This window comes from Zalophus californianus, chromosome 7, assembly GCF_009762305.2.
Source record: "Zalophus californianus isolate mZalCal1 chromosome 7, mZalCal1.pri.v2, whole genome shotgun sequence".
Taxonomy (NCBI): domain Eukaryota; kingdom Metazoa; phylum Chordata; class Mammalia; order Carnivora; family Otariidae; genus Zalophus; species Zalophus californianus.
The window spans coordinates 118,151,759-118,177,187 of record NC_045601.1 but is presented as its reverse complement, the minus strand read 5'-3'; the positions used below and the strand labels follow the sequence as shown (position 1 = coordinate 118,177,187).

The 25,429-nt window shown below is 61.9% G+C and overlaps 3 protein-coding genes across 7 annotated transcripts in view; 2 read left to right on the top strand and 1 right to left on the bottom strand.

Annotated features, from left to right (window-relative positions):
• The first annotated feature begins 284 nt into the window (after positions 1-284).
• Positions 285-14,369, top strand: LOC113927201 (complement C4-B-like). The gene is made up of 41 exons (XM_027602893.2): positions 285-442; positions 580-778; positions 996-1,197; positions 1,407-1,477; positions 1,561-1,646; positions 1,822-1,904; positions 2,086-2,182; positions 2,343-2,448; positions 2,551-2,683; positions 3,119-3,234; positions 3,339-3,515; positions 3,658-3,843; positions 3,993-4,178; positions 4,346-4,504; positions 4,731-4,857; positions 5,034-5,105; positions 5,383-5,580; positions 5,677-5,788; positions 5,880-5,950; positions 6,223-6,362; positions 6,485-6,694; positions 6,956-7,007; positions 7,111-7,200; positions 7,331-7,540; positions 7,720-7,795; positions 7,961-8,117; positions 8,219-8,335; positions 8,442-8,613; positions 8,794-9,026; positions 9,101-9,268; positions 9,658-9,717; positions 10,685-10,778; positions 10,858-11,044; positions 11,169-11,259; positions 11,397-11,471; positions 12,837-12,939; positions 13,104-13,193; positions 13,277-13,375; positions 13,477-13,560; positions 13,841-13,973; positions 14,113-14,369. Exons 1-41 carry the CDS (start codon positions 378-380, stop codon positions 14,252-14,254), a joined length of 5,229 nt encoding a protein of 1,742 aa, XP_027458694.1. The 5' UTR covers positions 285-377; the 3' UTR covers positions 14,255-14,369.
• A 2,704-nt stretch (positions 14,370-17,073) lies between these two features.
• Positions 17,074-20,189, top strand: LOC113926301 (steroid 21-hydroxylase). 5 transcript variants are annotated; one of them, XM_027600979.1, is made up of 10 exons: positions 17,074-17,329; positions 17,420-17,509; positions 17,614-17,768; positions 17,871-17,966; positions 18,078-18,179; positions 18,281-18,367; positions 18,527-18,727; positions 18,927-19,105; positions 19,200-19,303; positions 19,395-20,189. In XM_027600979.1, exons 1-10 carry the CDS (start codon positions 17,131-17,133, stop codon positions 19,658-19,660), a joined length of 1,479 nt encoding a protein of 492 aa, XP_027456780.1. In that variant the 5' UTR covers positions 17,074-17,130; the 3' UTR covers positions 19,661-20,189. The 5 variants fall into 5 exon arrangements, with proteins under 5 accessions (XP_027456780.1, XP_027456776.1, XP_027456779.1 ...); XM_027600977.2 differs by having other exon boundaries at positions 17,097-17,329; positions 18,281-18,376; XM_027600975.1 differs by having other exon boundaries at positions 17,095-17,329; positions 18,281-18,376; positions 19,200-20,189.
• Positions 19,884-25,429, bottom strand: part of TNXB (tenascin XB) — a 59,903-nt gene continuing 54,357 nt past the window's right edge. Inside the window, 15 exon segments of the mRNA XM_035728345.1 lie at positions 19,884-19,988; positions 20,337-20,500; positions 20,582-20,743; positions 20,833-20,929; positions 21,022-21,173; positions 21,273-21,405; positions 21,532-21,662; positions 21,760-21,903; positions 21,999-22,118; positions 22,281-22,424; positions 22,543-22,665; positions 22,946-23,281; positions 23,567-24,006; positions 24,094-24,118; positions 24,458-24,733. Of these exon segments, the coding sequence (XP_035584238.1) occupies positions 19,884-19,988; positions 20,337-20,500; positions 20,582-20,743; positions 20,833-20,929; positions 21,022-21,173; positions 21,273-21,405; positions 21,532-21,662; positions 21,760-21,903; positions 21,999-22,118; positions 22,281-22,424; positions 22,543-22,665; positions 22,946-23,281; positions 23,567-24,006; positions 24,094-24,118; positions 24,458-24,733 (2,552 nt within the window).

Genomic DNA, 25,429 nt, shown 5'->3' with positions numbered 1-25,429 from the left:
TGTACTGGAGTGTGTGTGTGTGTGTGTGTGTGTACTGGAGTGTGTGTGTGTGTATCCACCCAGATACACCCAGTAGGGGGGCTGCCCAGGGCACTGGAATGAGAGGGGTTAACACGGAAGGACAGGACATAACTCTGGGCCGTGATTTTCTCCGATTCCCTCAGAGACCCAGGTGTCCGGGGTGTTGCCCTCCCTCCCCCTGCCCCTGCTAAATACTGGGCCTGGGGCCAGTTGCATTTCTTGCCTGTCACATGGTTTCCCGGCTGAGCTGGGCCAGGGGAGGAGCAAGGTCCAGAGTCAAATCTGCTCTAAGCCCTGGGTTGACCAGAGAGGAGCAGGCAGACAGACGGGTCTGATCCCTCTCGGGTCCTCCAGCCATGAGGCTCCTCTGGGGGCTGATCTGGCTGTGCAGCTTCTTCGCCTTATCCCTGCAGGAGCCCAGGTCCTGGAGGAAGGACACTAGTGCTTGAGTGGGACAGGGCTGGTGATGGGAGAGCAGACATGGGGGACCTGATGGAGGAGCGAGGGATGGAGGGGCCCCGGTGGTGCTGAATGTGGACCCCTTCTTGTTCTCCCTAGGTTGCTCCTGTTTTCGCCTTCCGTGGTTCACCTGGGGGTCCCCCTCTCAGTGGGGGTGCAGCTCAAGGATGTTCCCCCGGGACAGGTAGTGACAGGATCAGTGTTCCTGAGAAACCCATCCAACTTGAATGCCTTCTGCTCCCCAAATGCGGACTTTTCCCTCAGCTCAGAGAAAGACCTCATACTCCTTAGCCTCCAGGTAACTAGCCTGCACTCCCTTCTACTGCTTCTTAGTGCCGCTCACCGTGCTCCCCTCTGTCTTCTTCTGAGTGTTTTGTCATCTCATTGGCCTCCCTGCCCTTCTCTTCTCCCCCCACCCCCCACCCTGTCACCTTTCCTGTTTCTATCTCCATCTCTGGCCTTTTCCTTCTACTCTGTCTCTGACCTGCTCCCCCTCCCTCTCCCTCTCCTCACAGATCTCCCCGAAAGATGCAGAGACCTGTGGCCTTCACCGCCTCCTCAGTGGCCCCGAGGTCCAGCTGGTGGCCCAGTCACCATGGCTGAAGAACTCTCTGTCCAGAAAGACAGACATTCAGGGCGTCAACCTGCTCTTCTCCTCGCGCCGGGGGCACCTCTTTTTGCAGACTGACCAGCCCATTTATAACCCTGGCCAGCGGGGTGAGTCAGGCCCCGGGGCCTCTACCTTTGGCTCCCAGCATGCGCGAGGCATGTTTGGCACCCCGTAAGTGAGACGGCCTGAACGTGCCGCACAGGAAGGCTGCTTGGCAAATATTTGTTGTCCTCCCCCTCACTCCCTGGAAGCAGTGGGGGCCGAGATCCACCCTTTGCAAATGGATTCCTGCTCACCTCTTGCTCTCCTCTCCCAGTTCGGTACCGGATCTTTGCTCTGGATCAAAAGATGCGCCCATCCACTGACACCCTTACGGTTACAGTAGAGGTGAGTCCCTGACCTCTGTGACCTTGATCAGCAGGGCTGCTGATCTGACCTCCCACCCATGACCATGTCTACTCCCACTGCAGAACTCTCATGGCCTCAGTGTGCGGAAGAGGGAAGTGTACGCTTCCTCCATCTTCCAGGATGACTTCATGATTCCCGATATCTCCGAGTGAGCTCCCCCGACCTGGTGACGGCCCCTCCCATGCCCGTCTCCTTTGGCTCTCTGCCTCCAGCACCCAGTCAGACCTCGAGCCCCCCTGACAGCTCTGGTTTTCCCCCAGTCAGTCCTCTGGCTCTCCGTGGGCCTCTTGCACAAGTGGGCTGAGTCCCTCCCCTATTTGTAGGCCGGGGACGTGGACGATCACAGCCCGGTTCTCAGATGGCCGAGACTCTAACAGCAGCACCCGGTTTGAGGTGAAGAAATACGGTGAGAGCTGGAGACAGCGCGGGATGAGCATCTCCTTTCCTAAAGGAAATAGGGATCGAAGGGGGAGGCGGTGGGGGCAGGGCAGGGGCAGGGAGGCGTAGGTGCCACAGCCCCGAGGGGAGGGAAGTCTTTGAAGCGTCCTTTTACCAGTCTGACCTGCCACCCCTTCACCCTGGGTCAGTCCTTCCCAACTTCGAGGTGAAGATTGTTCCTGGAAAGCCCTACATCCTGACAGCGCCTGGCATCCTCGATGATATCCAATTAGACGTCCAGGCCAGGTAACTCCCTGCCCCACGGGCACCCAGGGTTCCCCGTTCGGTCTGAAGGAGCTGTGAAGCCCTGCCTCCCCTTGCCCCAGCGCCGCTCCCCCCCCCCACCCCCCCCAGACATTGGCCTTATTTCCTAGACCCGCCCTCTTCCCATTCTCTCCCCGGGCAGGTACATCTATGGGAAGCCAGTGCAGGGGGTGGCGTACGTGCGCTTCGGGCTCCTGGGTGAGGGTGGCCATAAGACTTTTCTCCGGGGACTGGAGAGTCAGGCTAAGGTAGGAAGGAGGGTGGGGGCGTAGGGGAGGGGAGGGGGGCGTGGGGGAGGGGAGGGAGGCGACAAATCTCACCCCAGGCCCTGTTTTCTTTTTTTGCCCCAGTTGGTAGATGGCCAGTGCCATATTTCCCTCTCAAAGGCTGAGGTTCAGGGTGCCCTGGAGAAGCTTCAGGTTAGCATCGCCGACCTCCCCGGGCTGCACCTCTATGTTGCAGCTGCCATCATCGAGTCTCCAGGTGAGAGGCTTCCCTGATCGTAACCCCAGCCCCCAGCCTCTGACCTCGAGCTGACCTCTGTTCTCCAGCATTGACACCATTTCCTGCTCTTACCCTCGTCTTGCACCCGAGGCCGGGACAGACCCAGGAGACTGTCTCTCCCCAGCTGTGTTTCTGGGTGGTTTCAGGAGAAGGTACCCCTTTCACCATCTCAGTTTTTTTTTCTTCACCCACCCACCGTCCATCCAGCAGACACGAGTTATACACCATCGGTGTGCTGGGTCCCCTGCTGGCCTCAGCACACAGAGATGAATACAAGATGGCCCGTGCCCTGACGAGTCTGAGGAGTTGAATGTCTCATGGGCAGGAAACACTCAAGCTCTCGTCTCCCCGGCTCTCCCGCTCCTCTCTCCGTGGCTCTCTGTCCTCCACCTCTCTCTGCCCCATCTCTTGCAGGGGGAGAGATGGAGGAAGCAGAGCTCACGTCTTGGCGTTTTGTGTCATCTCCCTTCTCCTTGGATCTTAGCAACACCAAGCGACACCTTGTGCCTGGGGCCCCCTTTCTGCTGCAGGTTTCCTCTGGAGGGGGAGGATGAGTCGGGGGGGGGGTGTTGTCAGGAGGGCATGGGGCCTCACTGAGCAGTCTCCTTTATCTGTCCCTCCCCCGCTCACCTAGGCCCTGGTCCGAGACATATCTGGTTTCCCGGCCTCTGGCATCCCTGTCAAAGTTTCGGCCACATTGTCTTCTGGATCTGCTTCTAGAGTCAAGGACCTTGAACAGAACACAGATGGGAGTGGTCAAGTCATTGTTCCCATCGTTACGTCGAAGTCCATCTCAGAAGTGCAGCTCTTGGTAGGTCCCACTCATGGGACAGGGTAGGGGAAGGAAAGAAAGGCTGGCCACCTTCCTGAGAATCCACGTCCCGGGCTGGGGGAAGAAGCTGGGCCCGGGGTCCTTGCTATTGACCCTACCCCTGCCCTGCCCCTCTTTCCAGGTGTCTGCAGGCTCCCCTCACCCAGCCGTAGCCAGGCTCACTGTGAGAGCCCCACCCTCAGGACACTCCAGGTTTCTGTCCATTGAGCGGCCGGATCCTCGACCCCCTCACGTCGGGGACACTCTCATCCTGAACCTACGAGCTGTGGGCGTCAGTGAGGACAGCTTCTCTCATTACTACTACATGGTGCGCAGAGGCTGGGCTGTCGAGGAGGAAGGGCAGGGTGCAGGGTGCAGGGTGCAGGGAGGATCTCAGGGAAGAGAGAGCCCTTGGGGTGGAGGGAACGGTTTCAGGATTGGGGGTGTGCAGTGAAGAGGAAACCACTCTTGCCCCAGATCCTTTCCCGGGGCCGGATTGTGTCTATGACTCGAGAGCCCAGGACGGACCTGACCTCAGTCTCCGTGTTTGTGGACCATCACTTAGTACCCTCCTTCTACCTTGTGGCCTTCTACTATCATGGGGACATCCCCGTGGCCAACTCCCTGCGAGTCGACGTCCAGGCAGGGGCCTGCGAGGGCAAGGTAACTGGCATTCAGAGAGGTGGTGTGTCTGTGCGTTAGGGGGTTAAGAGAGAAAGAAGACAGTGATTGTGAGCCAGGCATGGATTTGGTTTGGGGTACACTGAGGACACACAGGGCTGAAAGAAGCTCTCCCCACTCTGACTGCCCCCTCCTCCCGCCTCTGCCAGCTGGAGCTGAACGTGGACAGCGTCAAGGAGTATCGTCCTGGGGAGTTTGTAAAGCTCCACCTGCAAACAGACTCTCCAGCCCTCGTGGCGTTGGGGGCCGTGGACATGGCTCTGTATGCTGTGGGCGGGAGTTCCCACAAACCCCTCAACATGGGCAAGGTTTGTCTAGACCCTCCGTTCTTGCCAACCCTCCCTCCCCTCTGTGGCTCATTGTCCTGCTGTCCTAAGCCCTGGACCCAGCCCTGAGGTCTCACTCAAGTTCCCCGCAGACCGCCCCCCCCGCCCCAGGCTTCCCTCAAGCCCAGGCCCCTGCCTTCTCACCTGGAGCTGAGTGGCCAATCTGGTCCCTCAACTTGTCTGCAACATCCCGGCCTTTTCTTGCCAGGTCTTGGAAGTTATGAACAGCTATGACCTTGGCTGTGGTCCTGGAGGTGGGGACAATGCCCTTCAGGTGTTTGAGGCAGCTGGTCTGGCCTTTTCTGATGGAGCCCTGTTAACCTCAGCCAGAAAGAGTGAGAACAGAGGTGGAAGGGGAGTTGGGAGGTGGGAAGATCAGGAAGGAGGAGGGACCTCAGGGCCTAAGATGGAAAGAGGATTGGTGGGAAGGGCCAGGCCAGGGAAGGGGGGCAGGGAGGGGAGGTGAGAGGCCATACACCCTACGCTTGGCTGCAGTCCTGCTTTCTACCAGGTCTGAGCTGTCCCAAGAAGAAAACCCGGAATAAGAGAAACGTGAACTTCCAAAAGGCGATTCACGAGAAGTGTGAGTTGTGGGTGCCTATGCAGTTCTCCACTTGGCCCGAGGGTCAGAGTGACAGGGTCTGCCTCTTGGCTGCGCTGCTCCTGAGTGAGCCTGTATATGGTATTTGGGGCCAGAGACCCAAGTTCTGGGGTTGAAGGTGGATGGAGGCTCTCTCCGTTGGCCTCACCCGAGTTCCTGGTCTCTCAGGGTGAGTCCTTGTGTATCTAAGAGGTCCAGGTGGGAAATGAGATGTGTCTCCATGGGGTTCCCCTGTGCCTACCCTTGCTTGGCCCTGCAGTGGGCCAGTATGCTTCCCCAGAAGCCAGGCGCTGCTGCCAGGACGGGCTGACGAGGCTGCCCATGATACGCTCCTGCGAGCAGCGGGTGGCTCGGGTGCGGCAGCCGGCCTGCCGGGGGCCCTTCCTGTCCTGCTGCCAGTTTGCTGAGGACCTGCGCAAGAAGTCCCGCTCCAGGGGCCAGGTGGGCCTTGCCCGAGGTGAGGCTCTCTGTGGGGCTGGGGGACAGGCAGGAGCCTCTGGAAGGGCAGAATGGTTCCCCTCCTCACTCCCCCCCCGCCACTCTGGTCCCCTAGCTCTGGAGGTCCTGCAGGAGGAGGACCTGATGGATGAAGATGACATTCCTGTGCGTAGCTTCTTCCCGGAGAACTGGCTCTGGAGAGTGGAAAAAGTGGACCGCTTCCTCCAGTGAGGGGGTGTGGTGGGCCTGGCCTTGGCTCTGGGCTGTGTCTGGGGCCAGCGCAGGCTGTGACGGGGCTTCTCGCCTTTCCCACCACAGATTGTCCCAGATGCTCCCTGACTCTCTGACCACATGGGAGATGCATGGTGTGAGCTTGTCTGAAAGCACAGGTGAGAGGCCCCTGCCTGGACCTCAGGCCACCCTGCCCCCCGCATCTCCTCCCGGCCTAGGCTTCCTACTCAGCCCCTTGCCTTTTGTACCTGACTGGGGGCAGACCCCTGGGGGAGGCACGTGCTGGGGCAGGGAGGCTAGGAAGTGGAGGCGAGTCGGGGGCAGAACTGGGTCACCCCCTCGCCCCTCCCTTCTGGGACCCTGTGGCTGTGACACCCCCAGGCCCCTGGTCTCTGCCCCCTGTGTTACACACCACCCCCCCATCCGCCAGGCCTGTGCGTGGCCACACCGGCCCGGGTCCGAGTGTTCCGTGAATTCCACCTGCACCTCCGCTTGCCCCTCTCCGTCCGCCGCTTTGAGCAGCTGGAGCTGCGGCCTGTCCTCTACAACTACCTGAATACAAATCTGACTGTGAGGCCCTGCGGAAGCCTGAGCACACAGGGGAGTGGGTGGGAGCTGGAGCAGCTGAGGGAGGGGCGGGGGGGAGCCCAACTGGCCTGGGGCTCTGGCCATCCCCGTCTTCCTGCATCCAGGTGAGTGTCCACGTGTCCTCAGTGGAGGGGCTGTGCCTGGCTGGAGGTGGAGGGCTGGCCCAGAGTGTCCTGGTGCCTGCAGGCTCTGCCCGGCCTGTTGGCTTCTCTGTGGTGCCCACGGCGGCGGTGGCTGTGTCCCTGAAGGTGGTGGCTCGAGGATCCTCGGACTTCCCTGTGGGGGACGCAGTGTCTAAGGTTCTACAAATTCAGGTGACTGGAGAAGCCCTGATTCCAGGCCCCCAAGCTCCCAGATTTACAACCCCCCCAACACCGCCCCTGCCCTGTACCCTCTCTGCTAGCCAGGGCAGAGGCCCAGCACCCAAAACCAATGCCTTGGTCTGTTTACATCTTCTCCAATTCTGATTCCACTCTGTCTCTGACGCTTGAACTCCATGTCCTGGGGAATATGCACTGGGAGGGGCAGGCCGTAGTACTGTGTGACCCCTCACAGCCGTGTTTCCCCTGAGACAGAAAGAAGGGGCCATCCACACGGAGGAGGTTGTCTATGAGCTCAATCCCCTGGGTGAGTGGCCCCCTCCTCCAGCCACCAGTGTCCTAACGGGGTTGTAGCTGGTGGGGGGTTATGGGCAGCCAACCAGATGGCCAACTTCCCCCCTCCCATCCAGACCTCCGAGCCCGGACCTTGGAGATTCCTGGCAACTCTGACCCCAATATCATCCCAGATGGAGATTTCAGCAGCTTTGTCAGGGTTACAGGTGGGCGTGTCCTCCATCTCTTCCCAGGGGTGCCTCATTCATGTGGCACCCATGGACCCCTGTTTGATGCCATGGTCCCGTGATTCCCCAGACCTGCTCTCTGATCCTTAGCCCTCCGTCTCCCCTATAGCCTCAGATCCATTGGACACTTTGGGCTCGAAGGGGGTCTTATCACCAGGAGGCCTGACCTCCCTCCTGAGGCTTCCCCAGGGCTGCGGGGAACAGACCATGATCTTACTGGCCCCCACACTGGCTGCTTCCCGCTACCTGGACAAGACCGAGCAGTGGAGCACACTGCCCCCCGAGACAAAGGACCATGCTGTGGATCTGATCCAGAAAGGTTCTCGGCACAGGGGCAAGCAGGCGCGGGGCTGGGAGAGGGCAGTTCAAGGCAGAGGGGCAGCCCAACTAGCTAGAAGGGAGAAGGAATGGGGCGCCTGATGGGAATGCGGAGTGTGGCCTCAGGTACACGTGGTGGGAGAGTGAGTGTCACCTCAGCAGCTGCCTCTTGTCCCTAAGGCTACATGCGGATCCAGCAGTTTCGGAAGACAAATGGTTCCTACGGGGCTTGGTTACATCGGGACAGCAGCACCTGGTGAGGCTGGGAGAGTGTTTCCGGGTCTCTGAGAGGGGCCAGGGCTGCGGAAGGGGGCAGAGCCAGGTACGGTGGGAGGGCGAATAACCAGGTGCCTGGGCGAGTGGGGATGTGTCCCCTATGGGTACTAGTCGCTGTCCCCAGCCATCCCTCTCTCCCCACCAGGCTCACGGCCTTTGTGCTGAAGGTACTGAGTCTGGCCCAGGAGCAGGTGGGCGGCTCAGCTGAAAAGCTGCGGGAGACGGCCAGGTGGCTGCTGATGCAGCAGCAGGCCGACGGGTCGTTCCAGGACCCCAGCCCGGTTTTACACAGGGCCATGCAGGTATGGGGCTGGGAGGCCGGACAGAGGAGCCCAGGTGGGAGGGCACTCCCTGCCCCTCCCTGCTCCTGGATAACCTCTTCTTTTCTACCCCCTTCAACTAGGGGGGTCTGGTGGGAGATGACGAGAATGTGGCACTCACGGCCTTTGTGGTCATTGCCCTTCAGCATGGGCTGGCCATCATGCAGGATGACATTGCAGAGCAGTTGAAGCAGAAAGTGGTAAGGGTACCCGGGTGTCTGCCCTTTCCTGGCCCCCAGCTTCCCCCCTTTCTCCCCAGGAACCCAGGTGTCCAGCTCTCTGACCTTCTTCCCCACTTTCTCCTAGGAAACCTCCATCATCAGAGCAAACTCCTTCTTGGGGGAGAAAGCAAGTGCTGGGACCCTGGGTGCCCATGCAGCTGCCATCACGGCCTATGCCCTGACCCTCACCAAGGCTTCTGAGGACCTGCGGGACGTTGCCCACCGCAACCTCATGGCCATGGCCCAGAAGACCGGGGGTGAGAGCCAAGGGGGTCCTGGCAATGAGCCTGGGTCTTGGGGGACCTGGGACCCCTGAGTGTGCCCAAAGGGAGAAATCGAATGAAGACCTCAAGAAGAAAGCATAAGCAGGGATAATTGGGGTAGCATCAGAGGGCCAGGCAACTAGGGCCCAACCCCCACTCTCCCTTCACTTCCAGATAACCTGTACTGGGGCTCAGTCCTTGGTTCTCAGAGCAATGCCGTCCCACCAACCCTGGCTCCTCAAGGCCCAACAGACCCCATGCCCCAGGCCCCGGCCGTGTGGATCGAAACCACGGCCTACGGCCTGCTTCACCTGCTGCTTCGGGAGGGCAAGTCACAGATGGCTGACCACGCTGCAGCCTGGCTTACCCACCAGGGCAGTTTCCAAGGGGGGTTCCGCAGCACGCAGGTAGGGGCTGCCCAGGGGCTCCAGGGGTGGGTGGTCCCGAGACTGAGGGCCTGAGTGCCAGCTCACCTCCCCAGGACACAGTGATGGCCTTGGATGCTCTGTCTGCATACTGGATTGCTTCTCACACACCCGAAGAGAGGGAGCTCAACGTGACTCTCAGCTCCATGGGCCGCAGTGGGTTTAAGTCCCATGAGCTGCATCTGAACAACCACCAAATTCAGGGGCTGGAGGAGGAGCTGCAGGTGAGCGCATCCTTCACCTGGCTTGCCATACCCCTTGGGCCTATGGTGGCCAGGCCGGAAGCCGACCCCAGGCCCCCCCTACCCTTGTGGAATTCCCATGGCAATTTGGCCTGGTGTCCTTGTGGGAAGACCAAGTATGCCACATGACCTGGAGAAAGTCACTTAACCTCTGAGCTTCATTTTTCTCATCTCAAAATTAATATATGCAGAGTCTACCCAGCAGGGTTTTTAGGAGGCTGAAGGGAGGTAGCGCACGTGGAGGTGTCAGCTTCGTGAGTGTGTGAGGTGGGAGAGGAGGAGAGATGGTTTTCAGGGAGGAGGTGGATTGGAGCAACTGCGTGCCCTTGCATGCCTCTCTCACATCCCTTTCCGTTCTCCGTTCCTGCAAGTTTTCCTTGGGCAGCAAGATTAACGTGAAGGTGGGAGGCAACAGCAAAGGGACCTTGAAGGTGAGAGCCGGCAGCACTGGACACCTGGGACCCAGCACGGAGGGGCTGTGGTCTTGAGTGGGAGGCCTGAGGGTGGAGATCATGGGGGAGGGAGGAGGGGGAGACGCCTCCAGGGTGGGCGGCCCCCCTGCTGTTCTGGGGCTTTCCCCCTCACTCTGATGTCTGCCCTCTCTGGGCACCTGTCCTCTCCTTTCCCCCATCAGCGCTGATGGCGTACACACCCAGCACCTCAACCCAGGCCTCTCTCCTGAGCCACAGGCCCCACATACCACACAGCACCCCAAACCCCTCTTCCTCCTGGGTCCCCTCATCTGACCGACAGGGCCCCTGCCCCACAGGAGCCCAGTCGCTGCTCTGGAGGCCACCTTCGTGTGCCCATCCCAGCCCTTCCTTATAGCCCCGGCAGCTTCTCCTCCACTCCCCTGCTGCCCGGGGCCCTTGTCACTTGTTTCCTAAACTCTGCTAAGACAGTGTTAGAACTTCTCCCTCACCCGTGTCTCACCCTTCTGATCCATTGTGCACACTGCCATGAGGTCAGCCTGCTGAACACTGGTTAGACTAGCCCTGGAGAAAAGTCAGACTCTTCCACCCACCTCCCTGGCCAGACAAATCCACGAATCTACACAGATCTCCTTGCCTTGAATGTCCTTCCCCTCCTTCCCAAGTGACAAACTCATTCTTCTTCTGCAAGCTTTGGCCAGAAGCCTTTCCTGAGCTTTCCATTCCAGCCTCTTCTGGGCCCCGTGTAGAGTGTTTGACCCTGAGGGCAGGCCCCTGCCCCCCCCCACCCCGCCCCCGGTCTCACTGGCTAACACAGCCCCCTGGGCCGTCCACATTTATGGACTGGTCAGGAGGGATGAGCGGTGCTGAAGGCCTGGAATCCCTCAGCCTAGGTGATGCCCCAGGGGTGGCCCTGGAGAAAGGTCTGGGCCCCACATGTCCCCTGTTCTCGCCCCTGTTGAGTTAGATCCTTCGCACCTATAACGTCCTGGACCTGAAGAACACGACCTGTGAGGATCTTCAGATTGAAGTTACGGTCACGGGCCACGTTGAATACACAAGTGAGTGTCGGGGCTGGAGGCCGTGGGGCCCCAAGGGGGCCGGTGCCAGCAGCCAAGCCGCACCACCACCCCTGTGCAGGGGAGGCCAACGAGGACGAGGAGGACTATGTGTATGAGGACCTTCCAGCCAAGGATGACCCAGGCGCCGGTTCCCGGACTGTGACTCCCCTGGAGCTGTTTGAGAGGCGGCGGAACCGCCGCAGGAGGGAGGCCCCCAGGGTGCCCGACAACCAGGAGTCCAGAGTGCAGTACACTGTGTGCATCTGGTGAGTGCGGGGGGCTGTGCCCCACACGGGGTACTGCTGGGCCCGGAGACGGGGGGCAGGGCAGAGGCCGGGGCTGGGCGTCTGCGACTCAGAGCGTGCGGGCCCCGGACTTGTCTCTCTGCAGGCGGAGCGGCAAGGCGGGGCTGTCAGGCATGGCCATTGCCGACGTCACCCTCCTGAGTGGATTCAGCGCCCTGCGTGCTGACCTGGAGAAGGTGCGATCAGCGACCTGGCGGGGATCCCTTGTGCCCCCAGGAGCCCAGCTCCATCCCTGAAGCTCTCCCAGCCGCTGAGCCTGGTCTTGTGCAGGGCCCGGGGCCACCTCCATGTCACCATCTGTCCTTCCCCACAGCTGGCCTCCCTCTCTGACCGCTACGTGAGTCATTTTGAGACCGAGGGGCCCCACGTCCTGCTGTACTTTGACTCGGTGAGCAGGGAGGGGCGACACGGGGAAGGACGACCCTGGGTTTACTGAGCATGGCTGACCTGAGAGAGAACTTGAGATGTGAGCAGGGAGACAGGACGAGAGTGTGCCAGAGCAGAGATGGGCAGGCACGGGAGGCCGCCCTGCCTGCGGGGTGATGGGGGCCGAGCCTCAGATGCAGCTCGGGGCTGGTGCCGGTCCGCAGGGAAGGACTCGGTGAGCCATTCATAAAGCTGAATTTACTCAACTTGAGGGCTGCCTTTGTTGTTCATCGTTGACCTTCCTTAGTTTTTTTGGTTTTTGTTTTTGATATTGAAGTGTATTTTCTCTTATAAAGTGATGATCAGAGATGAGTTGCTTGCCATTATTTGGCTAAAACAAAGAATCATCAACCCTCAGATGACCCTCAAACATTTTCTAAGCATTAGCTATAATCTCTTGGAGAAAATGTGAAAAAGATGTATTAATACTATAACACCTTTAGCCAGATGTGGGGACTGTCGAGGAAGCCTCCCCTGCCCAGTGCTTGCAGAGGGGCCAGACCCCGTTAGCCTGAGAAGCCAGGCAGAGGAGTTTCATTGAACGCAATGGAAGATGAGAAGCCAGGAAGATTTTGGGCGAGGAGTTGACTTAAGCAGTGGGGCTCGGGAGGGAAACTGGCAGGGTACTGGGCTGGACGGACCAGCGTGGGCATGAGGAGAGGGGTCTGGGCCTAGGCCGTGAGTTGCAGGGTCAGGGAGGGTGGGCAAGTGACAGCACCTGCCGTTATGACACATAAATGGGGGGGCTGGGTGCATTGGTGACGAAGCAAGGCCGTCAGGGGGTGGGATTGGGCTTCGGGGGGCAGGCAGAGTGAATTTGGAGAACTTATGTGTCCCACAGTAATCCTATTGCAAGAATGAGGCTGAGTGTTTAATAATCTAAAAATCTAATTTAATAGTTTAATAATCATCAGCCTGGAAGGGTTTGGTGAAAGCCAAGGAGCGGTTGAGACGACCTCGGAGAGCGCAGAGGACCGGAGAGCCAGGGTCAGGGGCTGCACCTCTGGGGAGGGAGAAGAGGGATGGTCAGGCCTGACGAGGTCAGCACCAGGGATGGCCGGAAGCTAACACGGAGCTTAGAGAGTTTCGTGCAGAATGTGTCCATGATATGAGACTCTGCCTAGGGCACTGAAGCCTGGGACAAGGTCACTGTCTGGCAGTGACATCAGCAGAGACCTCGGGGAGCAGTTTTTAGAGTTCCGGCGGCCGGAAGGTACTAGCATGTGAGAGACACTGGAGATAAGACCAGAGACAGGTCAAGGACATGCGGCCAGTGGCCTGCAGGGCCCAGGGGGTGCGCCCTGACGTCCCCTCCCCACCCCGCCAGGTCCCCACCTCCCGGGAGTGCGTGGGCTTCGGGGCCGTGCAGGAGGTGGCCGTGGGGCTCGTCCAGCCAGCCAGCGCGGCCCTGTATGATTACTACAACCCCGGTGAGTCCTTGGGGGGCACTTGGCAGGTTTGGAGTAGGTGTCCCCATATGGGACATCAGGAAGTGGGGCAGTGCCGGGTGGCAGGGGTGTCCTGTGGCTCCTTGGGACGGGGGAGGCAGTGTTGTGGGGGAGGGCGTGTGCTCTAACTGCCCTCTCTCCTCCAGAGCGCAAATGTTCTGTGTTTTACGGGGCCCCCACTAAGAGCAAACTCTTGTCCACATTGTGCTCTGCTGACGTCTGCCAGTGTGCTGAGGGTGAGAGCCGGGGCCGGGGCGGGAAGCCGGTGAGGCTGGGGCCTACGCCAGCTCATCTGTGTTGCTCCCCCCACCCCCGGCAGGGAAGTGCCCTCGGCAGCGCCGTGCCCTGGAGCGGGGGCTGCAGGACGAGGGGGGCTACAGGATGAAGTTCGCCTGCTACTACCCCCGTGTGCAGTACGGTCAGTGCCCTCCCCCCCCCGCCCCGGCTCTGCACTTGGGCCGTGCCTCGTGACCGCAGGTGGAACAAACCCGTGCTCCCTTCTCTTAAACGCCCTCATAGGCTTCCAGGTGAAGGTCCTTCGAGAAGATGGCAGAGCTGCCTTCCGTCTCTTCGAGACCAGAATCACCCAAGTCCTGCATTTCAGTATGAAGGGAACGGATGGGCCGGTGGGGCTGGGGGACAGAGGGGGCCGAGGTCGGGGTTTGCAGCCCGGGTGCCCAGGATAGCGGACATTCGGAGGCTGAGCTCCAAGCCCCTCAGCCTCTTGGAAGCTCTGGGCTTGGCCATAAATCGAAAAGCAGTCATACGTCTCTGTGAGGAGCAGTGAGGGCTCGATGGGAGGCTCCGGGCCCAGCCCCCAGCCCCCACTGGCCCTGTACCTTCCATTCGCCTCTGACGACTCCTGCGTACCTTATCCTCTCAGCCAAGGACACCAAGGCCGCTGTCCATCAGACCCGAAACTTCCTGGTTCGAGCCTCTTGCCGCCTTCGCTTGGAACCTGGGAAAGAATACTTGATCATGGGTCTGGATGGAGCTACCTTTGACCTCAAGGGAGAGTGAGTTCTCTGGGCCCCTCTGTCGCTTGCTCTCCTCCCACCTCATGAGGGAACGGATCCCCAGCGTGCAGACCCTGGCCCGCCAGATACCGGGTGCCCATCCTCCCCAGCCCTGCTGACTGCCCTTTTGCCTCCGCAGCCCCCAGTACCTGCTGGACTCGAATACCTGGGTAGAGGAGATGCCCTCTGAACGCCTGTGCCAGAGCACCCGCCATCGGGCAGGCTGTGCGCAGCTCAGCGACTTCCTCCAGGAGTACAGCACTCAGGGGTGCCAGGTGTAAGGCCGCGCCACCCCCTCCCCCCCGCCCGGGGATGCCTGGATGGTCACTGTGCCCGGCCCCCCGGACACGGCCCGGGCAGGCCCAGGGACTCAATAAAGGCCTTTGGCAGCAGAGAGTCAGTGTGTGTCTCCAGGATTGAGAGCGATGCTCCACGCACCCCCCACCCCTCCGCCAGCTTCTGAGGCCAGGGTTTGCGTCATCTTGGGCTCCCAGAGCCTGGGTGACCCTTGGGGGTGTCACTCCCAGACGATTCCCTGGGAGCTCAGTCCATTCTAGAAGCGCCCTGAGTGGACCTGTGACCCCACAGCCTGCACCCCAAGGCTCCGGAGCCACAGCAAGGCCTCCCTCCACAGCCCCGCTGTTGCCAGTCCCTGCGGCCTCGGGCGTGGCTCGAGCTGAGCCTAATGCCGCCACCCTTTCGGCCACGCGTTTCCCGCTCTGCCCTTGTGCGGCTGGGTGTTCTGGGGTCTCTGGCCCGTAGCTGACGTCTGGTTTCTTGAAAGCAGATAGTTGCCTCTCGATCTTACCAGTGGTTAGGGAACTTTCCCCAAGTTGCGCCATGACTACAGGGTGGGGTTTGATACACCGAAGAGGCCGCTGTTCTACTGGGCCCACCCTCCCCGCCTGCCTGCCTCACTCTCGCCCGTTCAGTGGCCCCCGCTGGGTCTCCAGGGCTGACTAGAAATCCAGCTAGAGAAGTTGGCTGAGATCGGTGTTGATGGGAAGCGGAGTCCGTGCACCAGCCTGCCAGCCGATCGGACAGCTGCAGTTCGTGGGGCTCTCCCTCCATGCCATGCCCTGTGCCAGGTCCCTGGCCCTGAAACGTGTGCTGTTCGGGAGCTGTCTGGTCCTGTGGGGCACCTGACCGAATCTGGGGGCAGGGAGAAGGGGAGGGCTTCCTGGAGGAGGTGGCCTCTGACTTGGGTTCTGAAAGCTGAGGCGTCACGCATAGAGAGGGGGTAGCTGAGGGCCTGTGAGGCAGATGGGCGGAGAATATGAAAGGCTCAGAGGCCAGGGGGCAGGACAGGGCCCATCTGGGGGCACTGCGTGTGATTCCACCATGTCCGAGATTTGGATTTGGAGGTGGGGTGGGAGAGCTGGGGCTGGCGGTGTAATCAGGTCAGTTGAGGAAGGTTTGTTCACAATCAGGCCAGCTTTCCCGGTCACTCTTTCCAGTGGAGCCCCCTCCCCTGCCTTGCAACTCAGAGAGGTTCCGTGTTCCTGAGGCTTCCCGGGGCTATTGTCTCCATGGCCCTGCGGCGACTCGTCACATCTCTGTCCCCGAAGCTGGCCAGCATGGGGTGGCCAAGAGCCATTTGTGAGAGCCAGGCACTCAGCTGCAGTCGTGGCAGGACACGGCCTGGGTCTGGGAGGTCAACTGTGAGGCAGGGGATTAGCGGTGGCTGCCTAACCCTCGAAATGCCACCCTGCTCTCTCCCTCCCAGCCCTGGGCATGGGTCCAGGCTGAGCCCGAGCCTCTCCCACCAGGACCCCCAGCAGTTACTTCCTCAAGCTGGTGGGTGGCACAGCCAGCATCTCGATTCAGGGCCTCCAGCCACATAGCCTGTGCACTCTGGGTAAAAGCTCAGGGGGCGAGGGGGGAAGGTCTACCCACTCCTGGGTGCCGGGATCAGTTTACAGAGCCAGGGATGGGGAGTTGGGGGATGATGTGAGTTTCAGGTCACCTCTGATCCCTTTCTCCCACCCCCAGGTAGCCCAGATCTCTCACTGAGCACTGTCACCCCTTTGGCACGATCTCTCCGAAAACTTTGAGCCTCTCAGCTGCCTCCTCACCCATGAAAGTGGTTCCTGATTGCCCTACTTGGTCCAGTGGGACCCCACCCCTTATGGCAACAGCTCGCAGGATAGGGCTGGACCTCCTGATCCCACTGTGGCTCTTGGGCTCCTTCCTGGGGACTTTGTCATCGATGGGGGCATGTTCAGTCCTGCTGGGAACCCTCTCGACCTGGGGCTGGGCCTGTAACCTGTGGACTCTGACCCTGGAGGCAGTCCCATCCCGCCTGCAGCTGGGAACAGAAACAGCAGGGGCAGAGGGAGAGGGGAGAGTTCGGCAGACGCGGAGGAGGGAGGAGCCGCGTGAGGAGTTGCCTCCTTTCTGCAGCTTTGGCCTCCCCCCCACCCCCCGTCCCTGGCTTCCAAGGCCACCGAGGCCCCCTCTCCTGCTCTCTTCAGTTCTCTGAGATGCCCCTGTATTTGTACAGTAATTCCTCTTTTTGGCTCAAGCCAGCTCGAGTTGGTCGCTTTCCTTGCAACCAAAGAGTATATGGAGTACTAGTAAAAGCTCCAAACCGGGGGGACCATATCGCTCTTCATCTTCAACTTTTGAGATGGGAATGGGGCACGGTTAATAGTTACACTGGGCCTACAGGCATAAACTGGGGTGCTCCAGGCAGACCAGGCCATACGGTCAACCCGTCTGTAAGTTAAAAGAAAAACACGCAGGCCACTTTCATCCCCTTTCACCCTCAGGCAATCCTGGGGGGCTGGTGAGGCAGGGCAGGCTGTTGTCTCCGAGATAAAGCAGGAAGCTCCTCCACCGTGGGGTGGCGGTGGGAGAGGGCTCAGGCCCCAGGGCAGCCGCGTTCTCCCGCCTGGCTGACATCAGGCCAGGAAACCGATCCCGGCTGTGGGAGAAAGGTCACGGCCGCATCCCCCTTCCTTTCTTCTTGATGGATGAAAGGCCAGTTCTCTGACATGTGGACTCTACAAGGCCAGGGGGGGACTGGTGCCCTTCCAGGATACGTGGGCGGGGCAGTGGGCAGGGAGCCGAGAGAAGGAGTCAGAGCAGCAAGGTGGGTGCAGGGGCCGTCGACACTATAAGTGGCCCAGCCAGGGCCTTGCCCGGGGCTCTGGCCATGCTCCTCCTCGGGCTGCTGCTGCTGACCGTGCTGGCTGGCGCCCGCCTGCTGTGGAACAAGTGGAAGCTCCGCAGCCTCCACCTCCCGCCTCTTGTGCCCGGCTTCCTGCACCTGCTGCGGCCCAACCTTCCCCTCTACCTGCTGGGTCTGACCCAGAAACTGGGGCCCGTCTACAGGCTCCGCCTGGGGCTGCGAGGTGTGTCTGCCCTGGCCCCCCCACCGGCCCCGCCAAGGAGGGGAGGCCGGGTCCCCTCCCTGCTGACGCCCCACTTTGGCCCTCCCCCAGATGTGGTGGTGCTGAACTCCAAGAGGACCATCGAGGAAGCCATGATCAGGAAATGGGTGGACTTTGCCGGCAGACCCCAGACAGCGTCCTGTAAGGGTCCGGGGCGGTTCTCAAGGGAAGAAATGGGCTGGCGGAGGCAGGGGAGGTCAGGCCCGTGGCTTCCTTGGTCAGCTCGACCCCTCTCCTACTCGCAGATAAGCTGGTGTCTCAGCACTACCAGGACCTCTCCCTCGGGGACTACTCCCTGCTCTGGAAGGCTCACAAGAAACTCACCCGCTCAGCTCTGCTGCTGGGCCTCCTTGACTCCACGGAGGGGCTGGTGGAGCAGCTGACCCAGGAGTTCTGTGAGGTGAGGGTGCACTCCCGCGGTCGCCCCCGCCCGCTTCCCCTGTCCTGGCAGCTCGCCGGCCCGGCCCGGCCCAGCCGTTTAGTCCCAGCCCCTTCTCTGCAGCGCATGAGAGTCCAGGCCGGCACCCCTGTGGCCATCCAGAAGGAGTTCTCTTTCCTCACCTGCACCATCATCTGTCACCTCACCTTTGGAGACCAGGTCAAGGTTCCCTGCTCTCCATATGCTGGGACCCTTCCTTAGTCCCTCCCTGACTCTCTCTCTCTCTGGTCCTCAACTGAAACGATTCCCTCTTTTTTTGGGGGGGGGCAGGAGGACACCTTAGTACATGCCTTTCATGACTGTGTCCAGGACTTGATGAAAACCTGGGAGCATTGGTCCGTCCAAATTTTGGACATCGTTCCCTTTCTCAGGGTGAGGAGGTGGAGCCCAGACTCGCCGGGTCCTGGGAGAGAGACGGGCTGCGGGGACAGGCTTCCTTGCCTGTGGCTATACCGTCTTGCTCCCTGCCCCAGTTCTTCCCCAACCCAGGCCTCCGCAGGCTGAAGCAGGCCTTGGAGAACAGGGACCACATGGTAGAGAAGCAGCTGAGGCAGCACAAGGTGGGAAGGGTGTGTGTCCCCAGCCCCCCCCGTAGCCCACAGCCTGGGATCCTACTGCCCCAGAGCTGGGCAGGTTCTTCAGCATCCGGGACCTGTGGCTCCCCTGAGAGCCTTCTCGCCAAGCCAGGCACTGAGGCCGGCCCCTCCTCCCCTCCACAGGAGAGCATGGTGGCAGGCCAGTGGAGGGACATGACTGACTATATGCTCCAAAGAGTGGGGAAGCCAAGAGCAGGGGAGGGCCATGGACAGCTCCTCGAAGGACACGTGCATATGTCTGTGGTGGACCTGTTCATTGGTGGCACTGAGACCACGGCGACCACCCTCTCCTGGGCCGTGGCCTTCTTGCTTCACCACCCTGAGGTGCACCCTGGGGGTGGCCTGGCTGGGGCCCCGGGACCCCAGCTCACTGCCCTCCCTCCCCCCACAGCGTGCGAGGGCTGTGTTCACCCCGGGGCTGGCTTCTCCTGATCGGCTCAGACGCTTGTGGGGGGAGGGGATTTGCTCCAGGGGGCGGTTCAGGGTCCCGGCCCCAGACACCAGGCTTGCTCCCATTTCCCAGATTCAGCAGCGACTGCAGGAAGAGCTGGATCGTGAGCTGGGCCCTGGAGCGTCAGGCTCCCGAGTCCCATACAGAGACCCCACACGGCTGCCCTTGCTCACGGCCACCATTGCCGAGGTGCTGCGCCTGCGGCCCGTAGTGCCCCTGGCCTTGCCGCACCGTGCCACGCGGCCTAGCAGGTGGCTCCCGAGGGCGGGGGATGAATGGGGCCAAACTGGGGGTGGGGGGGGAGGGGAGGGGTCCTGGAGGCCTCTGACTCCACCCTCCCCTCAGCATCTTGGGCTACGACATCCCCGAGGGCACGGTTGTCATCCCCAACCTGCAAGGCGCCCACTTAGACGAGACGGTCTGGGAGCGGCCACACGAGTTCCGGCCGGGTGCGTGGCGGGGAGGGCGCCTGCGGCGTGGGGGCGCCAGAGGCCGGTCCCTGCGGCTACAGAACCCCGGGTTCTGTCCTTGTGCCCACAGATCGCTTCCTGGCCCCCGGCACCCGCCCCAGAGTGCTGGCCTTCGGCTGCGGGGCCCGCGTGTGCCTGGGGGAGCCACTGGCGCGCCTGGAGCTGCGCGTGGTGCTGGCGCAGCTGCTGCGGGCCTTCACGCTGCTGCCGCCCGCCGGCGCCCTGCCCTCCCTGCAGCCCCGGCCCCGCGGCGGCGTCAACCTCACCGTGCGGCCTTTCCAGGTGCGGCTGCAGCCCCGGGGCGCAGGGGCCCGGGCGCTGGGCCAGCACCCGTGACGGGGCGGGATGCACGCCGGCCGCACGCATGCCTCAGTTTCCCCTTTTATTACTCCCCGTACAAACCCCTGCCCTCCCCCCCTGTAAACATGGTGCTGTGAGATCGCAGATGGAGAAGGCTCCCTCCGGTGGCTGGACGGTGACGGTGGCCCCGGGCTCTTCTCTGAGCGCGACCCCTCAGTGCTCGGCAGTCATTCTGGGGCGCCCGAGAGGCGAGCGGCGGTCAGCCTCCCTGGGCTGCTGGGGGCCGGTAGCTTCTTGGCCTCAGCTTCATTTCCGTGAAGGGCACAGAGAACTCGAAGCCCTTCCAGTAGTACCAGCTCACCCCCTGGGAGGAGATGTCGAGACAGAGTCAAAGCCACACATCCCATCTGCTCCCACCCCTGCCCCTCTGGGGAGATGGTTCCCAGAAATCAACGTCTCTCCCACCCCCCACCGACTTCATGATCCTCAACTGCCAAGGCCTGAGGCTTCATCTGAGCTGGCCCTTTACGTCCAATAAATTGTGCTCATGTCTCCCTCAAGATAACTTTGCGAGATTGGCATTATTGTCCCATTTCACAGATGAGGGTCCTGAGGCACCAAGCGGCTGGGGAGCTTGTCCTGTCACACCCCAGCAGGGTGAACCCCCTCCCCCCCCACCGCCCAGCTCGGTGCTGCCTCCCAGGCCCCTCACCTGGTGGTCCACTGTGCTCCCGTAGAGCCCATTGAGGTTGGCGTAGTGGCAGTTCTTGTACCACCAGGCCCCGTGGTACGACACAGCGCAGGAGATGAGCAGGTTGTTGGGGTCTCGATCCCGGGCAGAAAAGACACTGCCACTGTGGTAGGTCATGGAGTCGCCTGGACAGGTGTGACAGGAGCAGTGAGGGCCTCCCCGCCCCCTGCCCCACCTCCCCAGCCGCCCCCAGGCGCACCCCTAACCTGCCGTGCCATGGTAGCCATCCAAATGAAGGCGGTAGTAGTCGGCCTCCGAGTCGACCCGGAAGGAGTCGTACTGCGCGAACACGGCCTCGTCCCCGGCCCGCAGGTCCACGCGCATGGAGTAGTCGCCGGTGTCTGTCAGGCTGTGCAGGGCCTCGTTCCCTGGGGGCAGGGGGAGTGCTCTCCTCAGGGTCCTGGTGTCCACAGGGTCTCCATCCCTTCCCTGGCCCCCGGCCCTGTGAGGCACTCACCCAGCCAGAACTCCCCGGAGATGTTGCCAAAGCCGTGGGCGTAGTCCTCCCAGTCCCTCCAGAAGTCCGTTTGTCCGTCCACGCGGCGCTGGAACACCTGGGAAGCGGGCGGAGGCACCGTCGGCCTATGGCTCCTGGCACAGCAGCCCCTGCCCCGGGCAGACCCCTGGGCTTCCGGGTGCCACCCACCAGCCAGCCGCCCCCATCGGTCTCCATGTCACAAAACACGTCCAGGGGACGCTCGCGGTTGCCATTGAGGAAGATGGTGGTGGCCCTTGAGGTGCGGGCTCCGTTCTGCACCTCCTCCCCACAGTCCCGAGGGAAGGGGATCGGAAGTCCACCTGGGGGAGAATGAGAACGAGGGGCCGGTCCTTTTCCCAAACCCTAGACCCCTGCTGCCCGCTCAGCCGCTGACCAAATTTGTCCCAGTGCCCAAATACCAGTGGTGAAGGAGGTGGACACAGGCGGCGTGAGGCTCTCGCCCCACATAGCTCGGAGCCACACGCCGTAGCGGGTGGAGGGGAAGAGGCCCAGGAGCTGGTGAGAGGTGATCCCTCCTGGGAGCAGGAGCTCCTGTGGACAGACGACGAGCAGGTCAGGGGACGGGGAGCCCCGCCGCGAGAGGCAGAGGAGGGGGCAGCACCTCCTGGAATGGAAGCTGGGAGGGGAGGTTGGCCAGTGAGGGAGGGATGGGGGCACCTGGGTCTGTTCACCAGGGGTGTTGAAACTGAGCAGGTAGCTGGTTGGAGGGACTTGGGGCTCAGTCCAAGTGAGTAGGGCCGTGCGGGGGGTCACTTCCTTGGCCTCCAGGTCCTGGGGGGCCTCCAACCCTGGGAGGGGAAGGTGGGAAGAGAAGATGGAGACAAGGCCCATCCTAGCTCCCTTGAACCTCCCCTCCCCCTGTCGTGCACACCTCCCAGGCTGCACCTGTGGTGAAGCTGATGCTGGCTGGGGACGTGAGGTTGGGGCCCCGAAGACCACGCACGGTCGCTGTGTAGTTGGTGTGGAGCTCCAGGCCACTCAGAGGGTACTCCACAGCACTGCCCGGGGCTGAGGCCTGTAGCGAGGGGGCTGGGAGCGGGGTGAGCATCAGCATCTGCCCCCCTTCACCTTGCCGGAGCCCCTGCCCCCCACAAGTCCCCGCCAGAGGCCTCAGCCCCGCTCACCCCCTGAGGCTGTGACACGGACGTTATACTTGTCCACAGGGGCCTGGGGGGGCTTCCAGTGCAGCAGAGCCGATCCCTCCGTCAAGTTCAGCGCTCGAAGCTGGGTGGGGCCATCAGGAACTGGGAGAAGGGGGCGGCTCAGAGCTGTCCCCTGCCCCCCTCTTCAGCCCTCACCTTCCCAGGCTCTGCTGGCCTCTGGTCCACAGTCCGAGAGCCTCTCACACCTTCCCCCTCCCCATTCATTCTCCCCCCACCTCCTGCCTGGGGCCTAGTCCATCTCACCTGTGGTGAGGGAGCCGGTGAGAGGCTCACTCTCCTCAAAGCCACGGACAGAGACCACGGTCACCTCATAGTGAGAGCCCGGGATCAGCCCTTTGAGTTTCTGGGTCTGCGCACGGCCGTCCACCTGCACACTCTGCGGCTCGCCTGAAAACACAGTGGGCTCGGCAGTTTGCCCCCGGAAGCAAGCAGGGTGAGCAGAGCGCAGGGGGCAGGAGAGGTGAGGGCGGACAAGGACATGGGCCAAAGGGTGAAAGAGTGTCACCTCCATCTGCCAGCTGGTAGGAAACTTTGAAACTGTCCACTCTGGATGCTGGAGGCATCCAGCTGACCTGGGCCGAGGTTTCCCCGATTTCGCTGAACTGAAGGTCACGGGGGCTTTCCAGAACTGCGGGGAGGGGTGTGCCGAGGAACGTGGGTGAGGGCACGGGGCAGGGAGGCTCCCACCCCAGGATCCCCACCCCTGCCTCCTCCTGGGCCCCAGTGACTCTAGCCCTGCTCACCACCCCTTTCCTCTAGACCCAGGAGAGGAAGTCTCTGTAGATGCCTCCCAGCCCTCCACCACTCACCAAGCTTCCCTCTGGCTGAGGCACTAGGTCCCGCCCTACAAAGTACAGAGACCCCTCACTTTGGGGCAGCACACGAAGGTGCCCACTGTGGGGTCTTACCTGGGCTGAGGGTGCGGGCCGTGCCCTGGATGCTGTCGGCCTTATGGGGCCCACGCAGCCCATACAACGTCAGGCTGTACAGGGTCCCCGGGTGCAGGTCCCGGAGCACGGCGGAGCGCCGCGACCCCGGCACCGTCAGCTCCCGCTGCTGCAGGGGACGCGGGTGCGGCTCCAGGGTGCTTGGGGATGGGACCCCGAAGCGGAGCAGGAAGGAGTCAAAGGCCTCCGAGGGGGCCTCCCAGTTGAGCCGCAAGGAACTGGTGGTCACATCGGTCACTGACAGCTGGGACAGACGGGGTCCTGGCTCCCCTGGGGTCAGGCCGGCAGGAGCAGGCCCTGCACAGAGTGGGTGGGAGACAGAAGCACACCACTTCCGTGGCCTGGGGCAGGGCTCTGGCACCGCCCCACCCCGGCCCTGAGTTTCTCATCTGTGAAATGGAGGTAGGACCCAAAGTGAGCAGGTGTGCGTAGAGCCGAAGGCTGAGGGGCACCCTTCCTCCTTCTGGGGCCCTCCTCATGTTCTTTCTCTACAGTCACCACGTCCGGTCACCCCCGTTAGCCCTGTCGGTCCCAGTCCAGAGGCGGGTGAGGCCTAGATAGAGGGCCCTGGCCTGCCGGTACCTGTGGTGCCCTTGGCTGAGACAGGCCCCAGGCGCTTCCCTTTGTGGAGGCCGTAGAGGAAGAACTTGTAGGCGGTGCTGGGCTCCAGGCCTGACACTTGCACCTTGTTCTGGTTGCCGCCCACGAGCAAGGCCTGGGGCTGCCCATCTGTGTCCTGATACTGGACCACGAAGGACTCAAAGGGGCCCTGGGCCACACTCCATGAGAGGCGCAGGGAGTCTGGGGTTATGTCGCTCACTGCCAGTGTCCTTAGCTGGGGCCCTGAGCGGGGCTCGGGGGCCTCTGTGGCTGGGCGCCAGGGGGCTGCGTGGGAGAAGCCTGGGGGAGAAGCTGAGCAGCGGGGGACTGAGGCTCTCCTGGCACCTTCCTTCCTGTGGGTCTGCCATTTTCCTGCCCTGGCACTGAGTCCTGCCACCTCCGGGCCCCTCGGAGCGCCAGCACTGTGGCCCCATCACCCCTCTGTGGGATGGCTTGCTGGATCCGTCCCACACTCGCTTCCCTTTCTCCACCTCCACGGCCTCTCATGCCTCCCCTCGCGGTGCTGGTCACTCCCTGGGGGGGGGGGTGTCAACACCTCCCGGGGAGGAGGCCCCTCCTTCAGCGCCCCTTGCCTATGTCCTTCTCCAGTTATTTTCCATTTGCGAGAAAAGGCTCCTGACTCATCCACAGGCAGGGGTTTGCCCCCATCTGGTAAGAGCCGCCTCAGGAGAGGGACGGGGTGGAGGTTGGGAGGCCGGGGCCGCTGTCAGGGCCTTGCCCTGCGCCTGCCTCCACGGATTCCTCGGTCACCCCAAAGCCGGCCGCTCCGCACTTTCCTTCCTTCCCGAGCCCTGGGCGGGCCTCCGTATGCCCCAGGCCCACTCCTGTTGGTCTCTTCAGGCTCCTGCTCACCTGTCACTCCCAGGACGGAGATGGGGCCCAGGCGCTGTCCTCCGTGGATCCCATATAGCAGAAACTTGTGTTTCCTGCCAGGCTCCAGGCCCTCTATGGTGACTGCCCGCTGGTCTTTGGCCACAGGCACTGCCCGGGGCTGCCCAGCTGGGTCCCTGTACTGGACCACAAAGGAATCAAAGAGGCCCTGGGCCACCGTCCATGAGAGGCGCAGGGAGTCTGGGGTCTCATCTGTCACTGTCAGCTCCCCAAGGCGGGGTGGGTGCTCCAGGGGAGCTGTGGAGAGAGCAGGAGGAGAAACTTAGTCAAGAGCTACCTCTACCACAGCCCTGGCGACTTCTGGGAGGCATGAGGGTCTAGGAAAGGGTCCCTGCAGTGTGGCTTCAATCTGCCCAAAGGAAGGACAGCGAGCAGCTCGATCTCTCCTCTGGAGGCCACTGCCCTAAATCCTTCCTGCCCCCACTCCTTCCCTGCTGTGATCAGGGTGCAGTAAATGCATAAAAGATCACCTTGTAAGATAGGGCCCCTGGGGGTGTAAGAAGGGCCTCAGTTTCTCCCTGGCCCCTGACCCCCTGAGCAGGAATGTGGCTGGAGCCCAGAAAGTCTCCCGGAGTGTATCTGGGTTGTCAGGGAGACACCCCCAAACACTAAGAGCTGGGCTGGGCAGCCAGCCAAGCTGATGGGCTCCCAGAGCTTGGCCATGACCTCCCCCTTCCTTGCTATCAGCCCTGGCCATCCTTCTACCCGCTTCCCCAGCCCTGCACTACCACCCCTGGACCAGGGCAGCAGGGTGGGGCAGCACTGGGAGAATGGAGGGCAGAACGCAGAAGAGACTTGCCTCGGTGGGGATGGGTGCTGGCTGATGGGGTCAGAGAAGCCTGTATCCACTCCCCATAATGGGGGCTTAGGGAAGAGAATTACGCAGTCTCAGGGTCCCAGGCCCCAACTGACCATGTGCTCCATCCCCATCTG